Source organism: Phyllobates terribilis, unplaced genomic scaffold (genome assembly GCF_046119375.1).
Source record: "Phyllobates terribilis strain yellow unplaced genomic scaffold, ASM4611937v1 Scaffold_11__3_contigs__length_659146591, whole genome shotgun sequence".
NCBI classification, from domain to species: Eukaryota; Metazoa; Chordata; class Amphibia; order Anura; family Dendrobatidae; genus Phyllobates; species Phyllobates terribilis.
In genome coordinates this window covers 478,913,163-478,928,857 of record NW_027362771.1, presented here as the reverse complement: position 1 = coordinate 478,928,857, position 15,695 = coordinate 478,913,163, and the positions used below count along the sequence as shown (strand labels likewise).

At 45.0% G+C, this 15,695-nt stretch overlaps 1 protein-coding gene across 1 annotated transcript in view; it reads left to right on the top strand.

Moving 5' to 3' along the window:
• The first annotated feature begins 4,233 nt into the window (after nucleotides 1–4,233).
• LOC141166589 (immunoglobulin superfamily DCC subclass member 4-like) overlaps nucleotides 4,234–15,695 on the top strand; it is a 117,140-nt gene continuing 105,678 nt past the window's right edge. The window contains exon 1 of the mRNA XM_073653420.1: nucleotides 4,234–4,576. Coding sequence (XP_073509521.1) covers nucleotides 4,492–4,576 — 85 coding nt within the window. The 5' untranslated portion in view covers nucleotides 4,234–4,491. The remainder of the gene's footprint in view (nucleotides 4,577–15,695) is intronic.

Here is a 15,695-nt window from a genome sequence, read left to right as displayed (position 1 = left end):
GGAGCCTCCGGGCTTCTTAGGCCAAAGGACATGAAATCCATCGCGGATTGGTTCTGCGCTGCTGGGCTTATAACCCTGACAGCCTCGGACCCCAATGTCTGGTAGATTGGTTCTCTGCCAGGACCGGCTCTCGTCGCCTCTGTCCCTGGCTTGCAGTTTCTCCTCTGCCTCACGGACTCCTCAGCTACAGCTGAACTGTCCCTCCTTCTCTGGGACTAGTCTCAGTCCTGAGCTAGGTCGTCCAGTTCTCCCTAACCCTGCCCCCAGTTCCAGCTTTTATAGGGGCAGCCAGCTCCCCCTACTGGCCTGGGACAGGAGGTGCTGTATGCTAATTGTCCCTAACCAGGGAACCTCCCTCCTGCTCTCAGACACAGCCTTTAATATTTGTGGCATCCAGACCTGGGGTGACACACACACACACAGTACGCAGACATGCACACACAGTATGCAGACATGCGCACATACACAGTACGCAGACATGCACGCACACGGTACGCAGACATGCACGCATATGGTACGCAGACATGCACTCATTTGGTACGCAGACATGCACGCACACGGTAAGCAGACATGCACCCACATGGTAAGCAGACATGCACGCACACGGTACGCAGACATGCACGCACACGGTACGCAGACATGCACGCACACGGTAAGCAGGCATGCACGCACACGGTAAGCAGCCATGCACGCACACGGTAAGCAGACATGCACGCACACGGTAAGCAGACATGCACGCACATGGTAAGCAGACATGCACAAGGGACACGGATATGCACATACACAAACAGATACACAGATAAGTACACATACAGACATACGTACATATTTGAACACATTCTTAAAAACACATAAAACAGACATAAATATATATATACACAGTCATACACACTGACATACACACAAGACACATTAGAAATATATTTAATATGGGGATTGGGGAATCTGGCGACAAGCCTCACTCACCTGGCCCTTGGCCTGTGTCCGGTCCAGCTGTGCAGGGTCGCCGGCTTGTCTGATGGCCATCACAGGCGCTGGACCATCAGAGGGGCCCACTCGCCGTTGGGACCCACACCACTTCCCCAGCATCTCCGCAGGGAGGACCTCTGGCGGTGTTTGATTGCCGGCACTTCATCAGGGCCCCCCTCCTGCTCCACCGGCGCTGCTTAATTGATGGCACTTCATAAGGGCCCCCTTCGGGGCCTCCCTTCGTCAGGACCCCCCTCGGGGCCTCCCTTCATCAGTGCCCCCCTCTTGGCCTGGCCTCATCAGGGCCTCCCTTCATCAGGACCCCTTCTTCATCGGGGCACCCCTCCTGCACCCCCCACTCCGCTGCTTGATTGCTGCCGCTGCCCCCCGGCACTGTTTTCCGGCATGGCTGCGCGCAGTGCGCTGTGCGGCTGTGTCTGATAGTAATGACGGCAGGGGCGACACAAGCACAATTAAAGGCGCAGTGTCGCCCCTGCCGTGTCATTACTACAATACACAGCCGCACAGCGCATTGCGCACGGCCATGCCTGAAGACGGTGCCGGTGGGCGGTGGCGGCAATCAAGCAGTTGAGCGGGGAGTGCAGGAGGGGGGCGACTGCTATGGGGCCCCCCCAGCTCACGGGCCCCATAGCAGTCGCGTGGCCTGCAGCCATTGGCGGTACGCCACTGTGTCTAAGCACAAACTGGGACTTTGATTGATTGTCTGCAGCATACTTTTTTTGTGGAGAGCTAGCAGTATTTCATAGTGCCGGGGCATGCTTACAGCCGTTCTGTGTACACCTCCATGATTTAAAGCTGGCAGCTCCCAGGAGCCACAATTTTTTTTGTGGAGTAAATACAATGATATTAGTTTGGACAATCAAGCACGCAGCAATTTTATTAAAACAAAATATATATTTATATATTTTTATACATTCTTTTATTGGTTTTCCCTGGGGACTTAAACCTGTGTTTTCTTGTATAATACACTGCAATACTATACAATAATTTATCTCCCATGACAACAGAAGTCCTTGCATGGAAAAGGGTGAAACTTGCACCTACAGCCGCAGCATAAATTTACCCGCAGCTCCTATCAGTTTATGCAGCAGATATATTTCGCAGTATGTCTATAAGATAGATTTCATAAAATTTCACGCACTTTTCTGACACTGTAAATCGCAGAAGATTTTCCGCAAGTGAATACGCAGTGAAAAATCTGCTGGATTTTTGCATTATGGAAACTAAAGAATAATTGGTTAAAGGGGTTGTCCGGTCTAAAACAATAAGTCTGCAGTCTCTCTTTGTGACTGCAGACTTGTGAATCCTCACAGTGCACGCACTGCGCGCTGTGAGGATTCTCCGGTGTCAGCGCCGGGACAGGGGTCACGTGCCTGCCTTTCCCGGCGCTGACACCGGAGAATCCTCACAGCGCGCAGTGCGTGCACTGTGAGGATTCACAAGTCTGCAGTCACATAGAGTGATTGCAGACTTGTCGTTTTAGATTGGACAACCCCTTTAAATTAGTTAGACTCTGGTGATCTATTCATCCAATGTGCACACCTGCCTTACATATGGTCACGCAAGGTGTGGGAAAGACTTAGTGCAGAACAAAAGGAAGCGGGAAAGGGAACCTCCTAGGCTGATAGAATATCACCCTGTCTCCCCTAACATCCCTATATTGGTTCTTCACCAGTCGCCGCACGCATACCTCGCTCTGTCTTTCCCTGGCATTTGGCCCTGGCTGGGATGAGCGCTAGTCGATCCCCACTGAACACTAAAGACAACAAGGGGGAACAAACAAGGGAAAAATCACTTAATTTTAGTCAACTCCAGACAAATGCGCACACATCCTCTTGACCAAAGAGGAAGAAAAACTGCTCTTGCTCAAGCCTTCACAAAGGATAAAGTGAATATCGCGGGCACCTCCCTCTGGCACACAGCAGATATTTATAAACCCAGGTCAGGTAGTTAATTAGCCAGAGGAAGGTAGCCGCTGGGTCCTAGAGAGACAGCCTCTAAGAAGTTGTCTGTAATGCCAAACGAAGAGATCTCCTGCAAGCAACTGCAGGGTGACTGCCTGTCACTTCGGACACACCCGTGACACATACAGCGGATGTTGTAAATTGAAACCTGAGAAGAGTGAGCCCCCCAGACCCTATGAGCCCCAGCACTCTCCCAGGATCACCAGGTGATGGTGCTGGCTTTGCAGTTTATAAATAAGCTGTAAATCAATAAGAGGCCAACATACCGTCCATGTCCGCTCTGGTCAGACCCTACTGATCAGACATTGATGGCGTATTCCTCTGATAATTCTATGGAAATGTCAGTTCCGTGAAACCGTGGCCAGCGCTGCAGGCATATTAGGGCATAGCCAGGCTCGGACTGGCCCCCAGGGAAGCAGGTGAATCCCCTGGTGGGTCCCTGTGAAAGAGAACTAATGTTCATTGTTAATATGTACAGAGAAAGCCATCAACTAAGCATTCATTATACAAACTTTTCAGTTTATATAGATTATATAGAAACATACGTAAATCTTAGTACTAGGGTCAGGATATTTTTGCATGCAGCTGAACAGTGGGCCTCTATATTCAATGTTACTGGTGGGCCCTTGCCACCCCAAACCGACACTGGGTATAGTCACACGTACCATACATTTTTGCCACTGAAATTAATTTCTATTGACTTTAATGGGATATTTTGGTGGTAAACACATAGATTTCTCCAAGTCCCATGGGACACTCAAAGAACTTTCTGAAACAAATCTGCCGGGTGTGAATTCCACTATACAGAGGAATGCTATAATGCGTCGTACTGTATTTTTTTTGCATAATCGCTATTATCCCCAAACCCCTTTTTTACTGCCTTTTCTATTTTTTAGGACCTGTTCCCACTTTTTATGTATATTGCCATGCTATTTCTGATACTGTCACTTATGCGAATCCCGCAGAAGTAACACTGGCCGTATTGGATGACGAATAATAATCAGATCTCATCAGCCGCAATCAATTGAAATTGAAACATTCTTGTCATCAATCGTTTCGGGGACCGATCAGATGTCGAAAAACGACAATCGATTTTAGCAAAAAATGGTTCCACCTAGGACAGAAGCCATAGGATGGATGAATAATGGATGTGGCGGTGGCGTTGTGTGATAACCTGGATTAACCCCTCGCTGCCTCGTCTGCAGCCCTTCCATAAATAATATCCCCCTCTCTGCCCCCAGCTCTGTGTGATTAGTGACGGGGTGGGGAGCAGCTTCTCCCAAACATGTGACCCCTTTGTTAGAGTGAGACAGTGGAGATGTCCTCAGACTGGCTCAGTAACCAATAGATGGCAGCAGAAGGACACTCAGATACCAGCTGCCTAAATAAACAGAAAGGGGGTTAAAAAAAGAGAAAAACTTGTACAAGATGGCGTCTGACTGGAGGGAGAGGGAGCCCCTCTCTGCATCCCCGGGCTGGTGAGAGAGGGGAGCAGGCAGCCTGGCAGGAGGAGCAGTAGGGGGATCCTGAGCACTACATGGCGCTGTCTCTGCTCGGGGGATCGCACTGGGCTGGATGCATCCTGCTGCTGCTGCTGCTGCTGGTGGTGGTGGCTGCTGGAGGTGAGTGCTGGGATCCGGGGCTGCTCGTGGAAAAGAGGGGAGGGGGTCTGAATCTGCCCCCAAAACCAGTCTGGAGGGTGAATGTGCCTCCACCCAAACCCTTATGGAAAAAGGTGCACTATCAGCTTGTCAGGACAAATGGCTGCTGCATACTAGAAATGTGCCAGTGGCAGTAAATCACATGGGGCACAGGCGTGAGATGTGGAGACCCTGCTGTACCCAAGGGGCTTCCAATGGCTTGTCATTCCCTGGGCATAGCATAGTGCAGGTGTGGGATGGAAACAGTCCTGTGTGAACTGCCCCGAAAGAATGACAGAGGTGCATGACACTGGCTCTATGGGATGGCTGGATGGATAGATAGATAGATAGATAGATATATGGATGGATAGATATATGGATAGATAGATAGATAGATATATGGATACATAGATAGATAGATAGATATATGGATGGATAGATAGATAGATATGGGATGGATAGATATATGGATAGATAGATCGATAGATATGGAATGGATAGATAAATATATGGATAGATAGGTAGATATGGGATAGATGTATGGATAGCTAGATAAATGCTACATGACACTGGCTCTATGGCTATGGGATAGAGAGATGTCAGAGCCAGTTTCATATAACATCTATGTCTGTGAGATGGATGGATATTGATTGATTTTTTACAGGTCAGTCCATGTAGTGATGTAGTCGTGTATAAGTGACATTGCGGGTGACAACATGTGATCCTGATATAATGGCAGAGGGTTATGGTACGACACCGTCCCCTGTAATATGAAGGACCTGGTAATACATGTCTGTACTGTATGAACTGCACTGATGGAATAGCCCAGGCAGGAACATGACCCCGGCTGTATAACATGTTCCTATATTACAGGTCCGTCCATGTCCGGATATAATAATGTATGGATGACACTGATCTTTTGTCACAATGCTACTTCTCACAGATTATAGTCTGAGATTATTACAGTACCCTGATATGGCAGCGGGTTAGGACTAGACAGCGGCACAGTGACTTGCTCACATATTCTAGGTCTGATGAGGTATGGGCACATTAATATATAATATATATATATATCTGGCACTGTGAAGTAATGGGTAATGCCAACACACTGGCACGGTGGCATGCTTATAGATATCCACACAGTGATGATACAATGGCAGGGGGTATCGGGAAGACACTGGCACATGCTCCTGATAAAATGACTGGGGGATCACAAGATACTGGAACAATGGAGGCGGCTATAAGTCTACCCGCACACTCATATAGTGGCTCAATAAAGGCACAACTTTTCTATTATTTAGAATTTTGGAGTACTGCTGTTTTCATAAGATATCTACTGGTGGAACTGATTGAAATCCCTGGATTTGCACCCTCTGCTACTACGGTACTGTTTCAGCTTCTACCTATCTATCTATCTACAGTGGGGAAAATAAGTATTGCATACACTGCCGACTTTGCAAGTTTTCCCACCTACAAAGAATGCAGAAGTCTGTAATTTTTATCGTAGGTACACGTCACCTGTGAGAGACAGAATCTAGAAATAAAATCCAGAAAATCACATTGTATGATTTTTACATAATTAACCCCTTTCTGACTTGTGACCTAATAGTATGTCATGGTGACCTGGACCGATTGGACCAATGAAGTACTATTAGGTCATATGGCAATCGCGCCTGCACACATGCGGTGCAGGGCGATCGCCGTCGGGTGTCAACTGATAGTCACAGCTGACACCCGGTGCTATGTGCTGGGAGCGGTCCCGCACCGCTCCCGGCACATTAACCCCCTCAATGCTGTGATCAAAGTCGATCGCAGCATTGCGGAGGCAAGGGGAGGTGATCGCAGTACTCACCTCCTCTCCCGGCCTCCAGCGCTGTCTGCCGCAGCTTCCCGGATGTTGCCATGATGACCCGATGTCGTCATGACAACATTCGGGTCACCAGACAGCAGGAAGATATTTTGGTCATGCGCAGTGCATGACCAAAGTATCTTCTGCAGCTGCAGCACTGACATCCTGTATAGCACAGGGATGGTGCTCCATCCCTATGCTATACAGGCGATCAGAATAAAAAAAAGTGAAAGTCCCATAGTGGGACAAAGAATAAAAGTCCAAAAAGTGTTAAAAAATGAAAATAATTTTAAAAAAATATATATATAAAAAAAAATGAAAAAAATAATCGACCAAAAATAAAAATATAATGTACCCATCAATAAATATTATTATGAAAAAAAAACGAAACAATAAAAGTACACATATTTGGTATCGCCGCGTCCGGAACGACCTGACCTATAAAACTGTCCTACTAGTTAACCCCTTTTATGAACACGGTAAAAAAATAAATAAATAAAAACAAGCAAGAAACAATTCTTTGTCATCATACCGCCAAACAAAAAATGGAATAACACGCGATCAAAAAGACGAATATAAATAAAAATGGTACCGCTGAAAATGTCATCTTGTCCCGCAAAAAACAAGCCGCCATACAGCTCCATCAGCCGAAAAATAAAAAAGTTATAGCTCTCAGAATAAAGCGATGCAAAAAATTTTTTTTCTCTATAAAATAGCTTTTATTGTGTAAAAGCGCCAAAACATAAAAAAAAACGATATAAATGTAGTACCGCTGTAAACGTACTGACCTGAAGAATAAAGCTACCTTATCAATTTTACCACACGCGTAACAGCATAAAAAAAACCCCATAAAGACAATTCCGGAATTGCTGTTTTTTGTTTATTCTGCCTCCAAAAAATCGGAATAGAAAGCGATCAAAAAATGTCAAGTGCCTGAAAATGGTACCAATAAAAACGCCAACTCATCCCGCAAAAAACGAGCCGTCACATGACTCTGTCGGCCAAAATATGGAAAAATTATAGCTCTCAAAATATGGCGATGCAAAAACTAGATTTTACAAAAAAATGCGTCTTTTAGTGTGTGACAGCTGTCAATCATAAAAACCCGATATGATTCTGGTATCTCTGTAATCGCACCGACCCGAAGAATAAAGTCGTCTAATCACTTATACTGCACGAGGAACGGCGTAAAAAATAAACTAGGGTTAGGGTTGGGGTTAGGGTTGGGCTAGGATTAGGGTTGGGGTTGGGCTAGGGTTAGGGTTAGGGGTGGGCTAGGGTTAGGGTTGGGCTAGGGTTAGGGTTGGGCTAGGGTTAGGGTTGGGCTAGGGCTAGGGTTAGGATAGGGTTAGGGTTGGGCTAGGGTTAGGGTTGGGGTTAGGGTTGGGCTAGGGTTAGGGTTGGGATTTTTTTCAAAAGTAAAAAAAATAAAAGATGACGATATGGCGACTAGTGTTGAGCGCAAGTGCTCGCTACTTGAGTTTGCATCGGGTGCTCGGGTATGCACTCGAGTATCGCGGGTGCCCGAGTGACATGCTCAAGTCTCCGCCCCATATGCTTTGTGGCCCAAAAAAACTCGCGAGGATTGCTTGCCATGCACGAGCAATCCCCGCATGTTTTTTTTTTGGGTGTCTAATAACCGTGAAACATGCGGGTAAGGGACTCGAGCATGTCACTTGAGCACCCGCGATACTTGGTGCATACCTGAGTACCCGATGCAAACTCAAATAGCGAGCACTTGCGCTCAAGACTAATGACAACTTATTCAATATGATGACCTAATGTTATCAAATACTGTGTCGTACCTCTGGGTTCAAAATGTTCACTATACCCCTTGATAAAATCCTTGAGGGGTCTAGTTTCCAAAATGGGGTCACTTGTGGGGGGGGGGTTCCACTATTTAGGCACATCAGGGGCTCTCCAAATGCGACATGGCGTGCGCTCTCAATTCCAGCCAATTTTGCGTTCAAAAAGTCACACAGTGCTCCTTCCCTTCTGAACTCTGCCGTGCGCCCAAACACTGTATTTTCCCCACATATGGAGTATTGGCGTACTCAGGAGAAATTGCACAACAGTTTTTGGAGTCCATTTTCTCATCTTAACCTTGTGAAAATTAAAAAATTGGAGCTAAAACATAATTTTTGTGGAAAAAGTTAGATTTTTTTATTTTCACGGCTCCATGTTATAAACTTCTGTAAAGCACTTGGGGGTTCAGGGTGCTCACCACACATCTACATAAGTTCCCTGAGGGGTCTAGTTTCCAAAATGGTGTCACTTGTGGGGGTTTTCCACTGTTTAGGCACATCAGGGGCACATCCGCTTATTATTATTCAAGCAAATTTTACATTCAAAAAGTCAAATGGCGCTCCTTCCCTTCCCAATCCTGCCGTGTGCCCAAACAGTGGTTTTCCCCCACATATGGGGTATCGGCTTACTCAGGAGAAATTGCACAACAAGTTGCATGGTGCAATTTCTCCTGTTACCCTTATGAAAATGCAAAATTGGGGGCTGAAAAACATTTTTGTGGGAAAAATGTGAAAATTTTATTTTTACAGCTCAATGTTCTAAACTTCTGTGAAGCACCTGGGGGTTCAAGGTGCTCACCACACATCTAGATAAGTTCCCTGAGGGGTCTAGTTTCCAAAATGGTGTCACTTGTGGGGGGTTCCACTGTTTAGGCACATCAGGGGCTCCCCAAATGCAACATGGCGTCCGCTAATTATTCAAGCAAATTTTACATTCAAAAAGTCAAATGGCGCTCCTTCCCTTCCGAACCCTGCCGTGTGCCCAAACAGTGGTTTTTCCCCACGTATGGGGTATCTGCGTGCTTAGAGGAAATTGCACAACAAATTTTGGGGTCCATTTTTTCCTGTTACCCCTGCAAAAATGAAAAAAAATTGGGTCTAAAGTAACATTTTTGTGAAAAAAGTTAAATGTTATTTTTTTTCTTCCACATTCCAAAAATTCCTGTGAAGCACCTGAAGGATTAATAAAGTTCTTGAATGTGGTTTTGAGCACCTTGAGGGGTGCAGTTTTTAGAATGGTGTCACTTTTGGGTATTTTCTGTCATAAAGACCCCTCAAAGTGTCAGGCAAAATGTATTTTTGTCCGAGTTTTAAAAATGAGTGATGTCCTAAATTTCCACCCCCCTGTCCATTTGTAAGACATAGGACTCACTGTAGCTTCCCCCAACCCAGGAATTTTTATGACGCCATAAAACCTCAGCCCAGAGCAAGTATACTGGTATACCCTGGATTTTTCCCTCCAATTCTATTGTTTAGCTTTACAAACGTTTAATGTCGATTTTAATAATGCACATGACGGTCACAAACACAGGGACCACATTTTTGGAATGCTCACCTTTTTCCCATTATAATAGTATATCTTGCATAACTGAGAAACGACCGGGAAATGGAAAATGGATTCTGAGCTTCTGAGCATCATAGAGATTTCATATTTGATATCCATCTTCATGAATAGTGGTGACGGCAAACATGATGTCTCCTTCTTGGATGTGGGACCCCCCCACACCAAGATATGAAATCTGAAGGAGTTTTAGGTCTTCTGCAGCTGGGTGGGTTCACAAAACCGAGCCCCCATGTGAGGTAAACACCATGGGTTTTGGCCCTTTGCTAAAAAACAGAACGGCCATTTTCCAAGTCATTCTTCTCAGGGACGTTAGACGTATGCCCTACATGCTGCGTGGAAGAATCACATCTAATTTCCGGGGAGCCGTCCCCCCCACAGAATCTGAGACCATCACCTTGTGAAGCAGGTTTTGCTATTACTTATCCCTTTTATTTTAATAACTGTTTTATGCACATATGTAAATTGTCTCTTTTATAATATCTGGTATATCTTTTGTAAACACTGCCCACTTTCGGGAGTAAATCATTATTATTTACCAGCTTCGTTCTTCTTGTCCTATGTCGAGCAAACACGTTTCTCACCCGCTAATTCACGTTACCTAACGGGTACCCGATCCACCTGTTAAGCGATCGGTGGTGGCAGTATATCAGTATTTATGTGATATTGTGGTTTGAGGGTGGCTGGTTGGAGGTATATATACGTTCCTGCAAGGAACTGGTGGTATATATACGTCCTGTCACATCACGTGCCACAATAGTCGACATAAAATAGAGCAGCTGCACCCGTGCTTATCCTCGGTCAATACCGTGTTTGACCAGCAGGATAAGGGGGCGCCAGAGGGCTGCAAAGTCTGAACCAAAAGTGGGTGATGTTTCATGACACAAAGTGACTTCAAATGTGATGTGGTCCCTAAAAAAACGGTTTTGTACATTTTGTTGGAAAAATGAGAAATCGCTGGTTAACTTTTAACCCTTATAGCTCCCTAATAAAAAAAAAATTTGGTTCCAAAATTGTGCTGATGTAAAGTAAACATGTGGGAAATGTTATTTATTAACTATTTTGTGTGACATATCTCTCTGATTTAAGGGCATAAAAATTAAAATTTTCAAAATGTTCAAATTTTTCGCCAAATTTCCGTTTTTTTCACAAATAAACGCAAGTGATATCGAAGAAATTTTACCACAATCATGAAGTACATGAAAAAACAGTCTCAGAATCAGGGAGATCCATTGAAGCTTTTCAGAGTAATTACCTCATAAAGTGACAGTGGTCAGAATTGTAAAAATTGGCCCGGTCATAATCGGCCCCTTGACCAAGGCCCACGTCAAAACGCACGTCGGGGTTGAGCTCACAGGCTAGGATTCCTCCGGGTACACATCTTTATATAGGTAATACACTTGCATTTCATATGGCTTAGTTTGGTATTAGACATTATTGTGCATGTACACATGTACATTGATTACCTACTATAGTATACCCATGTTTGTGACTTCATTCATGTAATGTGTATGTGCGGAAAATAGATACTGTCATCTTCTAGATAGAGTTTTTGGTAGTCACATACATGTTTAGGCTGAGTTCACACGATGCGTTTTTCATGCGTTTCCGCGGCTCCGCGGCGTTTTTGCAGTTGCGTAAACGCCGCGGAAACGCATGAAAAACGCATGGTAGTAGGGCAGCAATGTTCCCCAATTGAAATCCGCATGTGCTGTGCCCATGCTGCGCTCAAAAATCCGCAGCATGTCAATTAATTTTGCGGAAACGCTGCTTTTTTGGCGCCATTGACTTGCATTAGACCGCATGGAATCCGCATCACTGTATATGTTGATGAGCATTCCATGCGGTCTAATGTGCGGATGGTACCCGGGTCTGGATGAGAGGACTCTCATCCAGACCCAGGTACCATTAAAAAAAAAAGAATAAAATAAAAAATATATACATACTCACCTTCTGACGGCAGGCGCAGCGCTCCTGCTTGGTTCCCCGCACTTCGCGGTTGAATGAAGAAGGACCTTCGCTGACGTCAGAGTCATGTGACGGGTCACGTGACGCTGACTTCGGCAGGTCCTTCAGTCTTCACTGCCGGTAGCTGGGACCGAGCGAAGCAAGACACCGGGGGCCATCAGAGGGTAAAGTATATATTTATTTTTTATTTTTTGACATTCACACACTATAAATCCATGCCGGTTGCATGGATTTATATAGTGTGACCAAGTTGTCAAGCACTTTCCAAGTGATGCTAAAAAACGCTTGGAAAGCGCTTGTCAACCCGCATGCGGAAATGAAAGTGAAGACCGCTTCACTTCCGCATGTCCCTGGCAGGAAACTGCATGTACAATCCGCATGCGTTTTTTCCTGCCAGGGAGATGCAGAAATGCTCAGGAAAAAATCCTGAGCATTTCTGCATCGTGTGCGCATACCCTTATTTAGGCTTCCTGTGTGCCCTTTTTCCATATGGCAATTACTGATGATGTTTTTATCTCACACTAACCTGTCAATATTTTAAAATAATAAAGTTTATTTTGATTTTTGTATACTATGGACGTCCCTATCATTATTTAGGCGACCTAGTCGTCTCTCCCCCCCCCGGTCATTAACGTGCAAACCACCCTCGGGGGTAAAGGGGTTAATTAGCATTTTATTGCATGAAATAAGTATTTGATACAATAGAAAAACAGAACTTAATGTTTGGTACAGAAACCTTTGTTTGCAATTACAGAGGTCAAATGTTTCCTGTAGTTCTTGACCAAGTTTGTACTCACTGCAGCAGGGATTTTGGCCCACTCCTCCATACAGATCTTCTCCAGATCTTTCAGGATTCGGGGCTGTTGCTGGGCAACATTGAGTTTCAGCTCCCTCCAAAGATATCTGGGTTCAGGTCTGGAGACTGGCTAGGCCACTCCAGTACCTTGAAATACTTCTTACGGAGCCAGTCCTTAGTTGCCCTGGCTGTATGTTCTGGGTCATTGTCATGCTGGAAGACCCAGCCAGGACCCATCTTCAATGCTCTTACTGAGGGAACAAGGTTGTTGTCCAAAATCTCGCGATACATGACCCCTTCCATCCGCCCTTCAATATGGTGCATTCGTCCTGTCCTCTTTGCAGAAAAGCACCCCCAAAATATGATGTTTCCCCCTCCATGCTTCACAGTTGGGATGGTGTTCAGAATTCTTGTTGGGTGGTTGGTGATTAAATACTTATTTCATGCATTATAATGCAATTTAATTATTTAAAAATCATACAATGGGATTTTCTGTTTTTTACTTTTAGATTCTGTCTCTCACAGGTGAAGTGTACCTACGATAAAAATTACAGACCTCTCTATTCTTTGTAGGTGGGAAAACTTGCAAAATCGGCAGTGTATCATTCCTTATTTTCCCCACTCTATCTATCTATCTGTCTGTCTGTCTACATTTGGAAGTAGGGACTGCCTTCATATCTGGCTGAGCACTCCTCTCTTCAGTCTAATCTACGGTCAGACGGTCGTATATTCTCTCATCTGAGAGAATCAGGCCGATCATGCAAATGACAGTTTGATCACACTCTAATCAGAATGTTAGCATAGTGTGATGCGATTCTCTCGGGGCACACTATGATGAGAAGGTGTCATCCAAGTGCAGTCCGATATTTTCCAAACACCTATAGACTTGAATGGGTGAGTTGCATCTGATTTCAAAGGGAAATCGCAACATGCTGTGATTTTTTTTTCACTGACAGATTCTGTCTGTGAAAAAAATCCTGCACCAGCACTGCCCCATTGAATAACATTGGTCCGAGTGCGGTCTCATAAAAAAATTGGATAGCTCTCTTATGATGTATACGCTCATGTGAATAAGCCCTTTGGCTGTTTTTAATCAGCATTGGATCTTATCAGCCCCTTAAAGGGAACCTGTCACCCGGTTTTCCCCATATAAAGTAGAGCTAGCACCTGTAAGCCCTCATATACAGCATTCTAGTATGCTGTATATATGTTACTCACAGACATCGGGGTCCGGTCTGATGGGCGTCTCTGGTCTTGATCTGGTGTCTCCTTTCGTCTTACGATCGTCGTCCTCCTTCCCTGCTTCATGTAGATGACAAGTCCTATGTCTTCCACACAGTGTCCTCCATCATGTTTCACACGCATCACTCCATCCTCCATCGCACATTACATCAGGTGCACTTCATGCTGCCCTGAATCAGTGATGCTGGCCAGGAGAGGTAGGCGGGATTATGAGCGGGGGAAGGGAAGGGTTGAATTTTCATTTTGCATTTACTTGCACGGCTTCTAGCCAAGAGTATGTAAATGCCAAATAAATGTTTATGTATACATGTATTTCTATGCAGCTGTCAGATACAGATCAGGAGAGCAGAAGGCCAGTCCGAGGATTGCGACGCGATCCTTGGTCGAGTAAGACAGCAGTCTGACTGAACCCAGTCCATGATGCCGATGCAGAGGCGTGGGCGGGATTATGGGCAGGGGAAAGAGTGAACATTCATTTGGCATTAACATACATTTGACTTGCCATCGTACTACAATGAATTTTCAGGGGCTTACAGCAACAAAATGGGGCAACGTACAACTATAAAAGTTACATATTCTGAAAGGGCTGCCCAAACCCTATTTCAGGATACTATTAGTAGGGTAGGCAAAAATGACCTGACAGATACCCTTTAAGGCTGCATGCCCATTATGCGTTTTTCAAGCGTTTTTGCCGCGGAATTTCCGCAGCGAAAACACTTAAAAATCGCTTGGTAATACGTGCCCCATGATACCCAATGATAATCCGCATGTGCTGTGCACATGCTGAGGAAATTTCCGCTGCGGATTATCATTGTGGAAAAATATGCAGCATGTCCATTAATTTTGTGGACACGTAGCGTAATTGCCGCCATTGACTTGCATTGAATCGCTTAATATCCGCAGGACTACATGTGAACATGCGGATATTAAGCGATTCAATGTGCGGATGGTACCCGGGTTTGGAGAAGAGGAGACTCTCCGCCGGACCCAGGTACCATAGTACCTGTTAAAAAAAGAATTTAAAATAAAAAATAAAGATTATACTCACCTTCCGATGGCCCCCGGTCTCCTCAGCGATTCGTCCGGTCTCTTGTACGGCTCGCAATGATCTAAAAGGACCTTCCATGACGTCATTTAGTCATGAGACAGGTCACGCGACCGCTGACGTCGGCAGTCGCGTGACCTGTCACATGGCTAAATTACTTCATGAAAGGTCCTTTCACACCACCGCGACCCATACAAGAGACTGGACGCAGTGGAGAAAAGACTGGGGGCCATCGGAAGGTGAGTATAATCTTTATTTTTTACCATTCTTATTCTTTTTTTTTTAACTATTAACTTGGTCACACTATATAAATCCATGCTGGTTGCATGGATTTATATAGTGTGACCAAGTTGTCAAGCACTTTTCCAAGTGATGCTAAAATCGCTTGGAAAAGCGCTTGATAACCCGCATGCAAAAAAGCTTGACAAACGCTTCTACCTGGCAGGAAAAATGCATGTAAAATCTGCATGCGTTTTTCCTGCCAGGGAGAAGCGGAAAAAATATGCAGCATTTCTGCATCGTGGGCACTTAGCCTAACAGTGTAGAATGGGGTGTTGCCAAAACTATCTATTGATCGCCTTTTGAACAAATATATTTGTGAGTTGCAAACCCTTACAGAAGTAACATAGTAACATAGTTTTTAAGGTTGAAGGAAGACTAAGTCCATCTAGTTCAACCCATAGCCTAACATGTTGATCCAGAGGAAGGCAAAAAAAAAACATGTGGCAAACACTAAGCTCCACATTGGGGAAAAAAATTCCTTCCTGACTCCATACGACAATCAGACTAGTTCCCTGGATCAACGCCCTATCAAGGAATCTACTATATATAACCT